General features: G+C 41.0%; 1 protein-coding gene across 1 annotated transcript in view; it reads left to right on the plus strand.

The window, feature by feature from the left end:
• Positions 1-4,635: 4,635 nt before the first annotated feature.
• Positions 4,636-17,463, plus strand: part of LOC122991926 (thrombospondin-type laminin G domain and EAR repeat-containing protein-like) — a 31,120-nt gene continuing 18,292 nt past the window's right edge. Inside the window, exons 1-6 of the mRNA XM_044365410.1 lie at positions 4,636-5,359; positions 9,202-9,266; positions 9,587-9,748; positions 10,235-10,467; positions 10,595-10,685; positions 13,281-13,434. Coding sequence (XP_044221345.1) covers positions 5,278-5,359; positions 9,202-9,266; positions 9,587-9,748; positions 10,235-10,467; positions 10,595-10,685; positions 13,281-13,434 — 787 coding nt within the window. The 5' untranslated portion in view covers positions 4,636-5,277. The remainder of the gene's footprint in view (positions 5,360-9,201; positions 9,267-9,586; positions 9,749-10,234; positions 10,468-10,594; positions 10,686-13,280; positions 13,435-17,463) is intronic.

The raw sequence follows: 17,463 nt of genomic DNA on the forward strand, positions 1-17,463 counted from the left end.
TGTTCATCCAGAAGAAGAAGAAAAGCAGATTCGTCCAGTTTTCTGTCTGAACGATAGAAAACGAGTTCTATTTAGTTTCCTTCTGTCATTTATTGATAATCTCTGAGCCCATCGGCCGTCTGTCTGATGATGATTTATCCTCTGGAGACATTCGGGACTTCCAGCGTCGACAGCAGATATCTTGGATAACAGATAACGGATATCAGGGCCGAGACTTCCTCCTCCGGTCGTTGTTTACAGTCCGATCAGCAACTTGAGACGTCCAGACAACGTTTCTGCTGATGTCTATAAACAGATATATGATATGAATGCAGATACATTTTCTAAAAAGCCGTAGTCAGATGATAGCTGACCACACGGACTGCTCGCTCACGTGTGATTGGTCAAAACTACTCAAACTACAAACAGAAACCAGGAAGCTTCTGCTACTAAAACCTTGTCCCGTTGCTACAGATTGATATGCTGATATCTGTTTATAGAGATGATGTCTGTTCATGTATGAAACATATAAATGAGTCGGTTAGCTGGAGGAAGCCTGTGAGAGGAGAAAAAAAAGCTCATCTGTAGAAATGTAACAGGTCTTTATTTGTTGTGTGTTACCAAACCAGTCGCCAGAACAAAACGTCGGCATGGAACGTTTCTACAAACCACAGAAACGTTGAACATCTACGTTTCAACACGTGAATTACGTATCATATCAACAAATGTATCATATAAACATTTCTACCCGTTGAGTAATGATGTTTTATGGTGTGACAACGCTGTGGTTAAGCTCTGGTTACCCCTGGTTACCCCGGGGACACACTGGAACCGCAGCAGTGCGTCGCTGAACTGCTGCGTCTCTCAGGCTTGTAGCGTCCACACAGGAAGCGTGTCTGCTGCGGCGCTTCTGCCACCGGCAGCCCTGTCTCTCTATCGTGTTCCCCGTCTATTTCTGCTGAGAACCGCGCGCGTCACGCGGAGAAAATATGGCGAGACCTCAGATCTCTAGATGAAGCGACGCAGCAGCCTCGCCGCCTAGCAGCCGCTCTAACCTGTTAACATGGCCGCTGAAATGAAAAGCAAGAGGTTCCGCGACGCACGCGTGCTGCTCAGGCATCCGGTGTGTCCCGGGGTTATGTTTAGGCACAAAGACCACTTGGTTAGAGTGAGGGGAAAGATCATGGTTCGGGTTAAAATTAAAATAAAAAATAAAATAAAGACGGCCGATGTCTCGCTAAAGAAAGAAGCTTTTATCGGTTGAAACAGGAAGTGGACATTGGTTTCGGTTTCGAGGTCTCGAACCGTGTTCTCTTCCAACTTGCCGCCAACAAACTTACTAACCGTCCACCGACCCCTCGTCCTCCTATACAGGAAAGATCAGCTCATATAGATCACATGTGAACTACGTCACTGTAGAAATGTTGATATGCAACATATTTCACGTGTTGAAACGTAGATACAATGGCAGCGTTTTATTCTGGCGAGCAGGCTGTTGTTACAGGAAGAAGCAGGTCTAATAGTGGTGTAATAACTTTAATCCCATGTGTGATGTGCCAGATGTTCGACATGACACAGAAATAGAAATAAAAACTAATATCCAAACATTATGACTAATATTTTACTGTGTTTGGTGATAAAGAACAAAGGCTGAAAGTTGTGTCTCATCTTTCTTCAAAGTCCAAAAATCAAATCAGTAATCTCGGTGTAATTATTGACTCAGATCTAAATTTTAACACCCACATCAAGTCAATAACTATTATCATCTGAAAATATAGTAAGAATTAGAGAACACGTGTCCAAACAAGCTGCTCAGCTGCTGCTGGAGCTCCAACAACAGCTAAGAACATATTACACCAGTTCCAGTTCTCAGGTCTGTGCACTGGTTACCAGTGTGTCATAGAACTGTTACTGGTCTATAAATCACTGAATGGTTCCGTCCTGTAACAGACTTCTGCTAATTATTCACTGTGACTTTACTTTAGTCTGTGGAGAGCAGTTCTGTGTTAGACGCCACTGAGCATGTGCAGGAACGCAGCGTGTTAGCTTGTTGTGCTACAGATCACAACACAAGACCAAACTCTCCATGATGGAGGAACATGTGACCCAGTGCAGCGATGTTTTAATCAGATATATCAGCTTTGATACACACAGAGTAACGAGTTAGTAGATCAGTTCATTGATGGTTTGGATCCAAACATGAAGACAAATAAAGAAAATCAGCAGAAAGACATTAAAGTATTTAATGATGAGACTATTAAAGGAAACACTGAGTTTCCTCTGAAGCTTCACACAGTTGATCTACAGGTGAACATGTTGATCTCTCTCTCTCTCTGTCTCTCTGTCTCTCTCTCTCTCTGTCTCTCTCTCTCTGTCTCTCTCTCTCTATCTGTGTCTCTCTGTCTCTCTCTCTGTCTCTCTCTCTGTCTCTCTCTCTCTCTCTCTGTCTCTCTCTCTCTGTCTCTCTCTCTCTATCTGTGTCTCTCTGTCTCTCTCTCTGTCTCTCTCTCTGTCTCTCTCTCTCTCTCTCTCTCTCTCTCTCTCTCTCTCTCTCTCTCTCTCTCTCTCTCTCTCTCTAGCTCCTCCCAGTCTTTTATATGAAAATGCAGGTCGAGCGAGCTCTCTCACCTGCAGGTAACCTCTCTCTCTCTCTCTCTCCTCAGTGAGTCTCACCTGAGTGTGTAAATCACATCCAGTCAGAGTTCAGTCAGCAGGACAGTCAAGAGTCTCTGCAGGTTTTTAACGGTGTGATGACTGCTGGACAAAATCAAAAGTTTCTCTTGAACATCTTGAAGAAAGAAAGAAGTTTGAGGGAGTAAATGTGGACGACAGGTGGACATCTGCAGCGTTTGGATGTTTGAAGAAAGAAGGAGTTAAAAAATAAAAAGAGTTACAGGTACAGAGAATGAAAAGGACTTTTGTAAAAATAAAAGTAAAAATGTTTGAAATTAATTTTTTTCTGGATCATTTTGAAGGAAGATGATTGAACGTCTCTGAGATCTTTTATTCTTGAACAGTTTGAAGACAGAAGAACAAGAGACGGACGGATTTCTCTGAAATCTTATTTTTGTTTCATTTTGAGTTCTTGTGGAACGTTTTCTCTGGTTTGAAAGAGTCTGAGAGGATTTAAGGACGACGACGTCTCGGAGGTTTTTTTTTCTTTAGAGGAAGAAAATGTGACGACTTTTCTGGATGTCTGATGAGTCGTCTTCATGTCAGACCATCTGACCTCTGACCTCTGACCTCTGACAGGTGTGAATGATTTTCCTTTTTTTTAACTAAACAGAACTGTTGATGAAGACGAGTAAATGTTCTTCAGACCCTGAAACGACATCTCAATAAACTCTAATTAACAGACACCTGAGATTTTCTTCTTCTTCTCCTTTATTTACAGACGTCTGAGTCAGAAATTTGATATAAAAGTCACCTGATACTTTATGAAATATAATGTTCCTTCATCTCTGACGTTCAGTGTTTTTAATTCTTATGATTATAATAATTATAGGAACCATGAACAGTAGACAGTCGTAGTGCTGATCAGTCCTTTAATATTGATTATCTACCAACACCAAGTCTGATCTGATATTTATATCTACTTACATATTGATTAAATATGTATCTGACTCATTAAAGTAACAGCTTCATGTTGATGTTCAGGATCTACTTGATCCAAACCCTGAAGGTTATTGATTGATCAGAATAAATGAAGTGATCCTCTACAGAGACGACGTCTCACTCTGTTGCAACTACAGAAACACTCTGATTGTGTTACAGAGTGAAGCTTCTTCCCTCACAGATGATCTTTGTTTGAGTACAGAAACACAAACAGACCATCACTTCCATTAAAGAACATCTGAAGCATCTTTTAATATCCAGTATGAACAGGAGGAATGATCACAGCACGGACACCCGATCACATCTCAATATGCTAATTAGATGAATTAGAGGATGGTCATTTAGAGCAAACAGTCATTTAAAAGTCTGTGTGAAGCTTCTATTCAGCTTCATCAGTCTGAGTTAGTCATATCAAGTGGATATCTGACACATTTACAGTCTTTTTAGCATCAAATTCCCTCTTTGTGTTTCCTCGGACAGTGTTTCCCTGTTGAGCTGCAGGTGGAAGTATAGTAACAAAAAGAGGGACTTTGGCACTAAAAAGACTGTAACGTTGAAAGATATCTACTTGATTTGACTCATTTGGACGCTGAAGCTTCATATTAGCTTCAGATAAACTTTAAATACATTTTTGCACAGAAGGAGGACTGTGGATTTTGTCCTCCAAACAGGCTCTGAAAGCTCCTCTCAGACGACCACAGACTGTAACTTTATGAAACAGATCAATAAACATGACCACTTTGCTCTCTGATTGGTCGGGTGTGTGCAGAGTGGGCGGGGTTTCTTTTCCAAACTACTTCATACTTACTGTTCATTTGTCATGTGAACATTTTTTTCCAGTGACGACGTCAACAACAGACAAACAACTGATCAGTTGTATATTAGTAATAATAGTAACGTTCACTTGATGAGACATTAGTTTAGTTGTTTAATCAATTAGTTGGTCAACATTTACAACACTTTTAAATAAAAAAATTCTGATTCCAGCTTCAAAAATGTGATGATTTTTAGGTTTTGAGTCTTTCTGGAGGCTTTAAATTGTAACAGTCATATTTCACTGTCTGACATCTGAGAGACCAAACACAGATAAATCGTTAATGTACAGCTCAGACACACAAACTCAAATCAAATCCTGTTTAATATCATTTCATCAACCTCAGAAACAAACTGTAATCACCCCTAACATCAAACTCTTCTAAAAGTGATTTTTGTTGTTTGTTTCTTGAATTTTTACCTTTTTATTTTATTTTTAGGTTCAAGATTCTCACACAGAAGTCTCTCCTGGATGCCGTCGTTGAACTCTGAAGGATCATTTTCATGGTAACGTAGTTTTTTAATGCTTGATTAAAGATGGAAAAAGTCTTCTGTGATATATTTTCAGTTTGGATCAATTAGAGAAACATTTCAGTCAGTTTGATTTAAAAAGAACAAACTGCTGATGTGTTAAAGATTCGCTTCAAAAGGTGTGAGACAGGAAATGACATCTAAATTCTAATTAACGCTGCTGTAACAAACTGAGAACTTAATTTTGTTTTCTTCAACACAGACGCGTGATTAAATAAAGAAGAAGAAGAGTCTGAGTTACGAATCCGACCGACAGGAAAATGGCGGTGAGCGACGCAGGTCAAGAAGCAGACCGCTGAGGTGGAATCGAACCGACGTCGCTGGCGGTACGCAGGCGTGATGTTGGCGCGTCGCTCTCTGCTGCTCACCTGGGTGCTGCTCGCCCTCACAGTCCAGAGCCAGAGCTGGAAATCCTGCACAGGTACGAGCATCTTAGAAAAACATATGATGTAATACACACACGTTTAGCCTAGCTTAGCACAAAGACTGGAAGCAAAGGGAAACTGCTAGCATCACAGTCCAAAATCTACTCAGGGTGTTTCCACTAAACCTCCTGGTGGTGGCGGCATGTACAAGTTCAGCTTTGATTAAATATGATTGGTGACATCACACAAGCAGAATTCATCAAAACATTATTATTTTTCTGAAGTAAGTTTTCACCAAACGGCAAGAAAGAAGCTAGAAGTCAGATCTGGAAGAGTTCTGCCGGCTTTGAGAACAGAAAGACAAACTGACTTCTGTTTAGCGTAGCTTAGCACAAACACCAGACACAAAGGGAAACTGCTAGCGTAGCTCCATCAAAGAGAGAAAGTCAGTCTGACTTACATGTGGTATGTTGTTAGCTAGTCTGCGTGTCCCCGACGGTCTCTGAGCTGGACGGACTGTTTCATGTGTCTCAGACGTCTCTGCGCTGCTTTGTGGCTGTTTTTTTTTTGTGTCTTTGAAATGTGAGATCTGTTTCTGTTCATAACGTCCCCTCCCTCCATTCATCCTCCATTCATCCTCCATTCATCCTCCATTCATCCTGCATTGATCCTGCTGCAGCAACTAAACACACAGACAGGCCTCAGAGGAGCTTAAAGGGGAATTCCAGCTAAAAGCTAATATGGATCTGCTGCTGCTCAGTGAAGAAACACAGACTGAAACTCCCACAGATACATCTCATCTGTCTTCTTTTACATTTGGTCTCAGTTTATGTCCAACAGTGAAAGAAGAAGTACTCAGACCCTTTACTGCAGCAAAAATACCAATATAGCAATGTACAAATCCTCCATTACAAGTAAAAGTCCTGCATGAAAAATCCTGCTGCAGTAAAAGTACATAAGTATTATGAGCTTGATGTAGTTAAAGTATTGCAGTAAAAGTACATAAGTATTATGAGCTTGATGTAGTTAAAGTATTGCAGTAAAAGTACATAAGTATTATGAGCTTGATGTAGTTAAAGTATTGCAGTAAAAGTACATAAGTATTATGAGCTTGATGTAGTTAAAGTATTGCAGTAAAAGTACATAAGTATTATGAGCTTGATGTAGTTAAAGTATTGCAGTAAAAGTAGTGGTTTGGTCCCTCTGACTGATATATTATTATATATGACATCATTAGATTATTAATAGTGAAGCATCAGTGTTAGAGCAGCATGTTACTGTTGTAGCTGCTGGAGGTGGAGCTAGTTTACACTACTTTATATACAGTTAGCTAGTTTAGTCCAGTGGTTCCCAACCTAGGGGTCAGGCCCCTCCAAAGGGTCAGCAGATAAATCTGAGGGGTGGTGAGATGATTAATGGGAGAGGAAAGAAGAAAAAACAAAGTTCTGATACACAAATCTGTTTTCAGTTTTTGGACTTTTTCTCTAATCTTTGATTTTTGCTGAAATATTGGATCATTTGAACATTTATTGAAATGAAAGCATGTGAGAAGTTTAGAGGGAAAAATCACTATTTGGTGGAGCTGTTAACAACTCATAGACATGTGAAATGTGACCCCGACTACACACTGCTTTTTGTAAGACGTCAAAAGACAAAAAGGTTGGAAACCACTGGTTTCATCTTTAACAATGTGTTGTATTTTAAAAGCTTGTTATATTATCCATTGTGTCAAATCTTCATGTGAAAAGTAACTAAAGCTGTCAAATAAATGTAGTGGAGTAGAAAGTACAATATTTCCCTCTGAAATGTAGAAAGTAGCATCACATGGAAATACTCAAGTAAAGTACAAGTACTTCAATACTGTACTCAAGTACAGTAATTGAGTAAATGGACTTTCCATCACTGGTCTCTAACTGTGTGTGTCTACTGGGTACTGTGGGATATGATCAGTGCTGCCAAAACAGTGATATCATTAAACCATCACAGGAACCTGAGCTGCCAAAAGATGATTTTATTTTTAGATCGCCGCTGAAGCCGCAGACGGAGGAATCTAAAGATCTCTGCGGCGATAATGTGATAAAAATAAACCCTGTCCAGAGCTGAAGCGTTTATCTGTCACTGATCTGATCTGAGAGCAGCTCATTTACATCTGAGAGCTGATAATAATTAACATCCAGCTGACCACATGACAGACGGCAAACACACTTATCAATCACACCTATCAATCACACTTATCAGAGGGAAACGTCCTGTTAGAAAGAGATCCTGATAAACACACACACACATACATACACACAATGTTTTCTGTCACCAAGGCCGTCATTTAATCAGATTACCGTTTGTTATGAGTGGCATTTATTGCCAAATAATGTACATGTATCACTACAACTATAACCTGTATTGTAAGAATCACACAGACACCAATGAAGAGTTCATGTCAAATAAATAAATCTTTAACGTAACATAAACATAAATATTGAAAAGGAAAATCAGCATCATCTGCATTACATTTATAACAAATATAATAATTAAATTAATACTTAAAAAACTAACCAGAGCCTGCCAGCGTTCATTTACCCAGAGGAGAGTCTTCAGTGTGTTGATACATTATTGATTTGCTGCTAATTTCTTAATGAATGAAAGTGTGGATGATGGATCAGTGTATTATCTTCTGGGATCGTCTAGAACTGCAGGGAGCACAAAATCATCATTATCATGGATATCCTATTAGATCCTGTATATTTTATACTCTGGAGTTCCTAAACAGATACCCAACAAAGACCAGATGTGCTAACTGCTAAATAAGCAAGTTAATTTATCAAAAAAGTCCATGTGGGTCTTACAGGCTTCAGGCTGGAATTGAAATGTTTTGTCTCATTTTGCAACCCAAGTTACGTCCAACTCCCTTATTCCAAAAGGAAAAGAAACACATGTTTCCATGTGTGTCTCTGCTGGGTCACTGGACCGTCCTCAGGTCTCACATGGACCCCCCTCTGAATCCACACACAGAACCTGGACTAATCCAGCCAAGGTCATCTGCAGGTGGAGTCCATATGGGTAAGGACTCCAGTTGGCCCAGTTGGAGAGGTTTTGGGTACCATGTGGGTCAAACATGGGACCAGATGGGTTCAATTATGTGCCATAGAGAGCCACAGGAATCTAGTCCACAAGAAACCAAAACAACCCCTTCAAACTGTCTCAGCCAGTCACCACAACGGGGCCCGAGGGACCACGTTGGGTCGGTTCTCCAGATCAACGTGATCATGTTATTTGAATCAGACTGAAATATCTCCACAGTTTCGATGGATCGACATAAACATTCATGTCTCCCAGAGGATTAAAGTGATTTTAGCGCCACCAGCGGGATCAAATACCTGCAACACTAATGACGTTCCCATCAGCCCCTGCTGTACTTTGTGTTTACTGCTGATTAGTAAATAAGATCTGAAACATCCCAGAAGAGTAAAGTTGAACTCTGTTGATGATGGAAGAGGTTTGACAGTCAGACAAGACACAATTGATCTGGATCATTTTCATGCTAATATGTAGTTTTTAACGCAGCCATCTTGATTGAAGGTGGAAAAAGTCTTTTTTAGTTTGGATCAGAGACCAATTTTAGAAACAGTTCAGTCAGTTTGATTTAAAAAGAACAAACTGCTGATGTGTTTTTGTTCAAGATTAGCTTCAATTTGAAAGGCGTGAAACAGGAAATAGGAAGGTTTTTACACTTAAATGTTAAGTTCTTATTAACGCCGCTGTAACAGATCAAAACTGAGACTTTTATTTAGTTTTTAAAGTCATTTTCTTGTTGATATATATTTTCTCAACACATACTGCTGATGAGAAGAGGAAGGAAACCTGTAAAACATATATTTTGTGTGATGTGTCGCCTCCTCAGACCTGCTGCCTCTGGACCTGCTGGCCAGAGCTCTGCCGCGCCCAGGACAAGCCCCGCCCACACAGGTAGGACGCAGCAGGTATGGAGGGAGGAGCAACGGGTGAAAACATGAGGGGTGAATGAATGAACAAATAGTGGATAAAAATCACTGCACCCTGTACTGTACTATAGACATATATGACATTATGTTATTACTCCATATATATATGTGTGATCTATGTATGTGTGTGTATATATATATATATATACACACACACATTAGTGTGTTATACGCTATGTGTGCTGATGTTGAGCTGAAAGTTTATTTAATAAAAGCTTATAAATGGATCTAAAGTACAGTTGAAGCTGTACACATGATCACATGATCCATTAACTGACCAATCAGGTGCAGATGGTTCAGTCTGGAGGGTCCAGAGGGCTCCGATTGGCTGGCGCCGTGGCGACAGCGCTGAGTTTTCCTGCCTCCCAAATCTTCACCAACTGTGACTACTTCCCTGCTGAGTTCTCATTGGTCGCCACCATCAAGATACCGAGACTGAGACAGAAGGTGAGCCAGCAGAAGAGAGTAGAACCCGGTCTGGTCTAGTCCAACCTGGTGCAGTTCAGTCTAACCTGGTCTGGTCAGATCTAACCTGGTCCGTTTGGTCTAACCTGGTCCAGATGGTCTAACCTGGCCTGGTCCGGTCCAATCTGGTGCAGTTCACTCTAACCTGGTCCGGTCTGATCTAACCAGGTCTGGTCTGGTCTAACCTGGTCCAAATGGTCTAACCTGGCCTGGTCCGGTCCAATCTGGTCCAGACGGGCTAACCTGGTCCGGTCTGGTCCAACCTGGTGCAGTTCGGTCTAACCTGGTCCGGTCCGGTCCGGTCTAACCTGGTCCGGTCTGATCTTACTTGGTCCGGTCTGGTCTAACCTGGTCCAGTCTGATCTGACCTGGTCCAGACGGTCTAACCTGGTCTGGTCTGGTCCAACCTGGAGCAGTTTAGTCTAACCTGGTCCACATGGTCTGACTTGTTCTTCCTCTCTGTTCCAGAGGAATGAGTACATCTTCTCTGTAGTGGAGGAGGAAGCCGATTCGCTGTTGCTGGGGTTACGTGTTTCGGAGAACCGCCTCCACTTACTGTCCACGCCCCCTGATGGAGGGGGGAGGAGTCGGCTGAGCTTCAAGGAGGTGGAACTAGACGACAACCGTTGGCACACCGTGGTGCTGGCCGTCACCGGACCGTACGCCACGCTGACCGTCGACTGTGGACTACCGCTGGAGCTGTGAGTCACCTTCAGACCAGTTCGGACCAGTACAGACTGGTGTAGTTCAGTTCAGCTTTGCTCACTTTCATTTAGACAGTTTCATTCTAGTTCATCTGGTCTGCTCAACTGGTTTCCTGTCTCCCAGTAAACAGGTCCGGTCCTTCCCCAGCACTCTGAGCACCAGAGGATCCAGGTTCTTCATCGGCAGCAGGAGGAGGTGGAGGGGACGCTTCTCTGTGAGTCTGCATTCAGGATCAGGACTCAGCTGAGACCTTCAGGGTCCTGCTGAATATTCATTCTGTGTAGAATAAGTGTGAAGTAAAGTAAATATATGAATACAAGTCAGTAACTTGCTGCTCAATTCTAAAACGCTGTTTGAGCTAAATCGAAGCTCGTTTCTGCTGCTCCGTCCACATTAAAACGCCAAAACAGGTAATTCTCCTCCTACTGGGCATGTGCAGAGGACAGACAACTAGTAAGCCACAGAAAACCAGTGAAGAAGAAACAGTATACGGTTTCTGTTCCCGCGGCAACTTCCTGACATTTAGTTTATTGCAGCAGATTGAGCAGAGAAAGGTGGTAGATAACTATGTTTAACTCTGAGCAAGCTGTCAAAGTAGACAATAAAGAGAACAGCACTCACCGTCTGCCATCGTTGTTGTTGTTGTTATTGTTGTGTTTCTTCTTCCTCCTCTTCCAATGAAATGCTGTGCTACTGCCATCATCTGGGGTCCGTTTCACAAAGCAGGTTTAGTGAAAACTCAGGGTCTGTTAACCCTGAAATGAGGGAAACTCTGAGTTTTCCGTTTCAAAAAGGGAGGTAACTCAAACCAGAGAAAGAGGGATAACTCTAGCCTGTTTCACAGAGAGGGGTAACTTAAGCTCTTGGTCAGTTACCGTAGTAACAGACTCTATGAACCTAACCTGGTCGGGACCAGGTTTTTCTCAATGAACCTCGAGTTTCTCTCAGTCTCCGCCCTCTTTCAGAGCCACACACTCCATTTGATTTCCTTATTCGTTCAGTCAGCAGGCGAGTTTTGGCGTAGCCTAGTTCTGCCGTCTGTCATTTAAAAAAATCATTAAAAAAAATCAGAGTCAGTATATTAGAAGTCCATTAGGCACAGTAGGTGGCGACTTTTTCACTAACATGGCATGTCCTTTTGATAACGATCCCGTGGATGAAGGTGCAGCATTACTGCGCAGAGAATTAAATATTCGTTGAGAGATGGTTATCAGACCGCGCATAGATGTTCTAGCATTTCCAGACAATTATCTTTTTGAGCGGTACCGTTTCACGTCACAGTCCATTATCTACATACAAAACCTAATCCGTCCTTACATTTGCAACATTACCAATCGTAGTCATGCTCTCACATCCCAGCAGATGTATGTTGCGCTGCGTTTCTTTGCAAACGGAAGTTTTTTGTACAGTGTCGGAGCCAGCCACTGGCCTTCCTAAATTCTGACTTAGGGCCAGCTCCTCTGCCTCCGTTAGAGGTGGCGGTGCTGGACCACCACCCGTTTTACGGGCATCTGCCTTCTTTCTGTTGGCTGAGTAGAAGTCTGTGTTAATTTAAATAGGATTAATTATTTAACAGAACATGATGTAGATGAGAAGACATTTATGTGTGTGAAACCAGCATTATGTTGGGGATAAAACAACTGCACAGTCAAACAGCCACTTAATATTTACTTTACAATGTAAAAAAATGATCAAAGTGAGGTACCCCCATGAGATTATGCCGAGGTTTCACCTGTTTGAACAATGTTTTTATATTTTATCCTAAACTGCTGCCAAGTGCGCTTCTCCCTCGCGGGATTGGACCTAAATAAAATAAATTAATAGGCGACCAATCAAGCAGTTTTCTTCTGTAATATTATTGTGATTGCAAAGGACTACATTTAAACTTACGCATTGACCCGAGCAGTGATGTTCTCCCACGCCGTCTCCCTCTCTTTCGCAGCTGCAGCGGTGTTGCACTTCTTTTTGAAAACATGTTCAAACTCGCCGTATTATCGCATTAAGATTTCTAATTCTGGTGGGGCGAAAAACGCAGCCCTCCTCTTCCCCGTTGCCATGGTGACTCGTTGAATCGGGGCTCCATTGATGCTGGCTTTTTATAGTTGTGGTGCACGCGCTTAACTCCAGGTGAAACTACTCCGAGTTGAATAAACTGACTCAAATCAGCTGTTCTGGAACCGGAAACTCAGAGTTTCTTATCTCAGAGTAGATCAACTCAGAGTTCAGGATTAGACTCAGAGTTTGTTGAACCTGCTTTGTGAAACGGACCCCTGCTCCGAACACACTACAACGCCAAGCCAGAGTTTTCACATTTAGACACTCTGGAGGCTGTTTCGGAAAAGCTCCGTTTCAGCGGAAGAAAAACGCCATTTTAGTCTGGACGGAGGAACAAAACGGAGAGAAGAAGATGCGTTTGGTGTGGACATGGTCCCAGTCCGGTTCAGACTGGTCCCCTCTTTGACCCCCTCGGTTCATTTAATCACTGATGAACAAAGGTCAACAAATTATTCCCTACAAACCACATTTACAGCAGAAGCATCGATAAAGTGGAGGACCCGTTCATATGGTTCCATATGTTGAGTTTTTAACAGCAAGAACTCTTCTAAAAACCCTAAAACGTCCTGACAGGGAGCAGTTTACCGTACTGAACCTCACTGATTGGTCAAACACCAGCCTGATGTTACTTTAACGATTATTCTCAGTACACTAGTGGACCCAGTACATCGTTCAGCCCGTCGTTCCCTCAGAATGAGCTGATTATCACTTGTTGGCCAGGCAGCCTCCAGTTAACCCATCTGTCTGTGTTCAGGGTTTACTGCGTCAGCTGGTTCTACTTCCTGGTTCAGACGCCACGCCCAGAGTGTGTCCGAACTCTGACCCCAGTCTGGCCGAGCTGTCCGTCCCCCAGGTCCTCAAGTCCATCCCCCTCCAGCCAGACCACAACGGACCAGATTACCCGTACGGTGAGGAGGGACGACCAGTGTCCAACTCTGAGAGCAGATACTATTATTATATATGACATCATTAGATTATTAATAGTGAAGCATCAGTGTTAGAGCAGCATGTTACTGTTGTAGCTGCTGGAGGTGGAGCTAGTTTACACTACTTTATATACAGTTAGCTAGTTTAGTCCAGTGGTTCCCAACCTAGGGGTCGGGCCCCTCCAAAGGGTCAGCAGATAAATCTGATGCTTGACACTTGGTCTTGTTTTTTGGTTGAATATAGATGTATTTCAGTGTGGTTATGATCTGTATGAATACGTTAGAGGATGTAAACATGTCAAATGTTTTGTTGCTTGTTTGTGTTTGAGTGAGAAAAGTATTGAGGACATTTGAAGGCTGTAGTCACTGAACGCTTCCTGTGTGAAAACAATACAAATGTGTCACAGTTTGCTCCATAACTGATGCTGTTGTGTCGACTGTGTGAAGAGTTTCAACTTGTCGACTCAGTATTGATCCATGCAGGTAACCAATCAGAAACATCTCTAATTTGAGGAAGGTTACAGACTCCTCATCATCGCTCCACACAGATCTGATGTTTTCGTCTCGTCAGTGACGTTTAAGTCACATGATTCATGTACGTCAGTGGTAGGCAAATAGCAGCCTGGGGGCCGAGATATCTGCCTCCCTGACGAAAGCTGAAGTTTAGACTTTCATAATTCACAAATCTACTGTAGATAACAAAATGAACTCAAGAATCGTGTAAATCCCAGTGAATATAACCTTGTTACATCTAATACAGGAGAGGCATCAACGCCATGGTTGCATCCTGCTGTTTGAACAGTGGATGGTGCTGAAACTCTCATAAATATACTACAAATTAAATAGAAATATGTGAATTCTAACTGTTTTAATTCCACAACTCTAACTTATTGGACCAGAATTTATTTATAGGAGGCAGTCTCATAGAATTTGTGTGTTGATGCCATTTTTTTTCTAAGGCAACAACAGAACTTTTAATCAACGGTAAATAAAACAGGCTGCTGTTTATCGTATGTGGATAACTAATAAAGTCTCTATTCTCAAAGTGCAACACAGATCATATATTCACATATTTTTAGCTAAAATGAGTATTAAATAAGTAATTTACTAAAGTGAAACATGACATCTGCCCTCAGATACAATCCAGAACAGTGTTATAAATCAATTTTACTCTAAAATGTGAGTTTCCTCTGCACTTGTCCCACTGATGAAAAATCCTGTAGAAACTGTCCGATGGTTGAACTTAATTTCTATGTCATCATTCGTTCAGTAAGTCTGTTGACATTTGACTTTTATCAACTAAACTTTTACACCTCAGGAAAACAGGAAACACTTTTTTTTTGTAATATTTCAACTTTCTTTTCACATTTCTGGTCTTTACATTCCGATTTTTTATGCCCTAATTGAAAATGTGCATAACAATAGGCAGATAGGCGTTAAAAAACGTCTCTGGGACGTTCTTAGTTTCAGTGTTGGTGGTTTTGGTTTGATAAATTATATGTGTTACATCATGCTCGTGTGTGTGTGTGTGTTTGGGCTGTAAACTGCCAGTTGTGATGGTATCAGTGATTCAGTAACACGAGCTACAAACTGACTGAGAGGATGGAAGAGCCGCTTCGTGTGTGTGATTGTCAGTCCATTATAGCTACTGGTTTTATGTTTCACTATGTGTGTGTGTGTGTGTGTGTGTGTGGCCAGCAGTTTGTTTGACAGTTGGGTTCTGTCCTACTGTTTGATGTGTGTTTCCATGACAACAGTGTGAGGTCAGACTGGTGCTGAAGTGACCGACAGGGACTGAGTTTCATTTCAGTTTTCAGAACATCAACATTGTTCAGGTGTGTTCATGTCATGATGTCAACAATGAGGACAGTAATGCAAACATTAGCTTGAAAGCTAATGACATTTTTTGAGCAGGTTTTATGTTAAATTGGCTGTTTAATACCATTCCTATAATCCTCAAACCACAGATTTTTGTTGATAATGATCAAACATTGGTTTGTTAGAAAGCTACATTATCAAACTGACATGTTAGCATGATAGCTAACAAATAACCACAGAGAATAATAATATCTAGTACTGTAAATCCTATTCAGATCTCTGTGGGATATCATTAGCCTAGCTTAGCACCAAAACTGTTAGCATGGAAATAGACAGTGATAGAGCTCGCATTTGGAGCTAAATGTAGTTGAATACTCTGAAGGCTACTAAGTGGACATATGACCTTATTTCATTTTGTAGTGCTACCTGTTTGTAGCTAACTGATGCAATGGTAGCATATCTAACATTAGCATTATAGTAGTTGTTTGTAGCTAACCATGTTTAGCCTAGCTTTGCACAAACTTTGTCCCTTCTTTCTTTCTTTACTTATTTGCTATGAAAGCAGCAGGAGTAGGTGGACCCAAATGCAGAACACTGGAGGCAGCAGGTACTCGAGAATACTCTTTACTCCAGACAATATAGCTGGCGAAGCAGAACTTAACTGAACAGATGACTGAGCAGACAGAACAGAGGATCCAACAAAGACTGACTCCAAACCAAGGCTTAAATATTAATTGAACTAATAAAGGGAATGGGGAACAGGTGACTAGACACAAGGGCAGGCTGGGAGTGACTGGCTGGGGAAAGACACTGGTAGCAAGGTAGGGCTAACGAGGACGAATGCAGGGCAGGTGTGAGGAGGAGTACATGAACACAGGAGGAGTGAAGAACACACAAGGGAAACACAGAACTAACCAAAACCCAGAAAACACCACTCAACAGTCCAGCATAAATCAAACTGTCTCTGAATAAATAAACCTAGATACACAACACTTTAAGCTAACCAATAATCTAATAGTCTTTCCAAGATACAACTCAAATAACATGAATGAGCAAAACCAAATGACCAAAATGACTGAAAAACAGAAGTGCAACACAGGAAACCAAAAGGACAAAGAGTCCCAAAACCATGAGTCCGTTCCTTTTTGTATTTTCCTTCTTGCCCTCTTTCTCCTCGTCACGTATTTGTTTTTCTTTTTCCTTTCCTTTTTTTCATTTTACACCAAACTTTCCTTCATTCATTCACTCTTTCTGTCTTTATTTCATCCTTTCTCTTTTGTTTTACGTCCTTATTTAATTCTTTATATGCTGAATCAATTGGCTATCAGATTGTTAGACAAGATGTTGTACTTGTTAGCTAATATTTTAGTTGGCTAACAATCAGCAACGTCTGTGGTTTGGGGATTTAGGAATGAATTACAATAGCCTATTTTAAATTAACATTAGCATGCTTGCTAATGCTCGCATAACTTTCCCCCAGTGTTAATAATGGTAGAGATTTTTGTGATTATTATGGCTGGAAATTATTAAATTTACAGTGGATTTTCAGATATTTGTGTCTTTTGACAGAGTTTGTGATCAGTTGTGCTCAGCTAGGCTAAACACTTTTTTTTTTTTTTACTTTTTATTTTTCCTTTATTTAACCTGGTAAAGTGATCTGATGCAGAGAGCAGCATGAACACTGTTACAACAATAAATAAAAACAACATAAACAGACAAATACAAGTGTCAGACACTACAACTGAGTGAACACAATATCCAGTTAAGATGCATAAACAGATATGGTTTTCAAAAACTATCTCAAATTAAAAGAGGGAAAAATTTATCATCATTTAGAAGTAACAGTGAGTCAATTTTATTTGTAATGCAGCTTTTGAAACAAGTTACAAAGCGTTGTACAATAAAAAACATTAAAGAAATAAAAATAGAAAGTTAAAAACAGAAAATAATGCAAAGACATTAAAACTTCACAGAAGGCAAACACACATTATAAAACACAGTGCTTATGAAACAAGTTAGTTTTCAACAGCTTCTTAAAATTATCCACTGACTCTGTGTTTTTTTTATTGCTAAGGGACGACGGTTCCAGAGAGTTGGAGCTACAACTGCTAAAGCTCGATCACCATTAGTTTTTAGAGTTTTTAGTCGAGATTTCAGGACAACCAGAAGGCTCTGACAGTTTCAATCCTTCTG

Source organism: Thunnus albacares, chromosome 11, assembly GCF_914725855.1.
Source record: "Thunnus albacares chromosome 11, fThuAlb1.1, whole genome shotgun sequence".
Taxonomy (NCBI): Eukaryota; Metazoa; Chordata; class Actinopteri; order Scombriformes; family Scombridae; genus Thunnus; species Thunnus albacares.